The 2,257-nt window shown below is 56.8% G+C and overlaps 1 protein-coding gene across 1 annotated transcript in view; it reads left to right on the top strand.

Annotated features, from left to right (window-relative positions):
- The window catches only part of CPNE7 (copine VII), a 23,596-nt gene that overhangs the window by 19,647 nt on the left and 1,692 nt on the right, over window positions 1–2,257 (top strand). The window contains exons 6-7 of the mRNA XM_011928069.1: window positions 467–516; window positions 1,730–1,966. Of these exons, the coding sequence (XP_011783459.1) occupies window positions 467–516; window positions 1,730–1,966 (287 nt within the window). The remainder of the gene's footprint in view (window positions 1–466; window positions 517–1,729; window positions 1,967–2,257) is intronic.

Genomic DNA, 2,257 nt, shown 5'->3' with positions numbered 1-2,257 from the left:
GGCATGAGCAACTGCGCCCGGCCTACCTCTTAATATTTCAATGTATATTTCCTAAGATCAAAGATATTCTTTTATATAACCATAGCACAAATACAGATTTCAGGAAATTGAATTTAGATACAATACTTTCATCTAATACATAGACTATATTCCAATTTCATTAATTGGCACAATGGTAACTTTCAAAGCAGTATTATTCCTGGCACGGGACCCAGCCTGGAGCTGGGATTTGTTCAGCTGTCACGTTCCTGTGTTGTCTGGAAGCAAGTCTCAGACGGTTTCATCTGTAAATATCAGTATCAGCCGCTAGTAAAGATAAGCCCTCTTTTTAAGCTGCCACGACACCTGACCGCGCCTAAACCGCCACTCCTGGCGTTGCACGTCCGTCTGGTGTTTGTGTTTCCATGACATGGTTTTCTGTGGTTAGAACTGGGTTGAAACCAGGACTCACATATGATCGGCTGAGCCCTCGGTCCCTCTCCTGGACATGAAGCCCGGCCCTCGCGGGGCCCCTCAGCGGGTTTTGGGGGCCGGCGCTCACACAGTTGGCAGTGGGGGTGGGGGCGTCATCTGGGGTTGGGAGGGGGTGGGGGACTTTCTGAGGATGGGCTGTTTATCTGAAGGCTGAGAGCCAGGCTGGGCACAGCCATGGGTGCTTGTAGGCCTGGACTGGAGACCGCCTTGCAAACAGGTAATTCTTCCCACAGGTGTGGGGCTCAGAGGGGAGATGGGGAGGGCACAAAAGGAGAGCCTCTCAGAGAAAGTGACTCTGAGCAGGGTCCTGGGGCCCCTGTTCGTTTCCAGGACACATCTGCCCTCAGTGGGACGGGCTCAGTCAAGGCCAGCCTTGGGGAGGCTGCTGTGGGCTCCCACTCTGCTGGGGACAGGGCCGTTCCAGCCCCCCAGGGCAGCTGCCCAGGCCAGCCCTCCTTCTCTTTGTGTTTCCCACTGTCCACAGTTTGGGCAAGATTATTGAGTGGGTTTTTTTTTTAAACAATGGAAATGAATTTTATTTTAAGTTCCATTTTTTTTTCTTTTTTTTTTGAAACAGCCCCCCTCTGTTGCCAGGCTGGGGTGCAGTGGTGCAGTCTCGGTTCACTGCAACCTCCGCCTCCCAGGTTCGAGCAATTCTCCTGCCTCAGCCTCCCAAGTACCTGGGATTACAGGCGCCCGCCACCACGCCTGGTTGATTTTTGTAATTTTAGTAGAGATGGGGATTTCACCGTGTTGGCCAGGCTGGTCTCAAACTCCTGACCTCAGGTGATCCACTCAACTCAGCCTCCCAAAGTGCTGGGATTACAGGCGTGAGCCACCGCGCCCGGCCTCTACTCTGTCTTGTGCAGCACAGTGCACACCCTGGAGAGACTGGAGCAGGTGTATGGGCTCCAGGTCTGGCTCCTGGGATCGCAGGTTTCTCCTCTGGCCTCAGACCTCCCATCCGGGCACTGTGACCTCATCAGTAAAACGTGGACTTCGTAGACCCGTTCCAGGGCCCTCGTGGAGATTTCCTGAGCTGGGGCACAGAAGGCCCAGAACCAAGTGCCCACCACGGAGGGGCTTCTGACCCACTGTTGTTGGTGATGTTTGTGACGCAGGCACCGCACTCCGAAGGCGGTTCTAGGAAACTGACGCATGGAGGCGCTCTGGGCTGTCTGGGGGCCCGTGGGTTGTGGGGCGCGCGTGGGTCACGGCAGGTGTGGTGCTGCTGACGCCTTCCCTGTGCCCCCAGCAATACTACATCCTGCTGATCCTGACGGACGGCGTGGTGACCGATATGGCCGACACGCGGGAGGCCATTGTGCGCGCCTCACGCCTGCCCATGTCCATCATCATCGTGGGCGTGGGCAACGCTGACTTCACTGACATGCAGGTGCTGGACGGCGACGACGGCGTTCTGCGCTCCCCACGGGGTGAGCCCGCGCTCCGGGACATCGTACAGTTTGTGCCCTTCCGGGAGCTCAAAAACGTGAGTGTCCTGGAGGGGCTCAGTCAAGGCCGACTCCCAGGGGTCCCTGTTCATGCCACTGCCCAAGACCCCCCCAGGCCAGGCTCAGGCCAGTGGACGTGGCAGATCCCATCTTGGGTCTGGGGGTCCCGGGCTGTTCCCCCCGAAATCGACAGCAGTATCTGAAGCCGGGACTTTGAGCACCTGAACCACCCCCCGGCCCCCATTATGAAATGTCAAATCTATACAAAAGCAGAGAGAACAGCACGGGGGGCTCCTGGGGTCCCCACGCAGTTTCCCCCATCGCTGCCA

The sequence above is a fragment of the Colobus angolensis genome, unplaced genomic scaffold (assembly GCF_000951035.1).
Source record: "Colobus angolensis palliatus isolate OR3802 unplaced genomic scaffold, Cang.pa_1.0 Scaffold76, whole genome shotgun sequence".
Taxonomy (NCBI): Eukaryota; Metazoa; Chordata; class Mammalia; order Primates; family Cercopithecidae; genus Colobus; species Colobus angolensis.
This window is presented reverse-complemented; position numbering and strand designations above follow the sequence as displayed.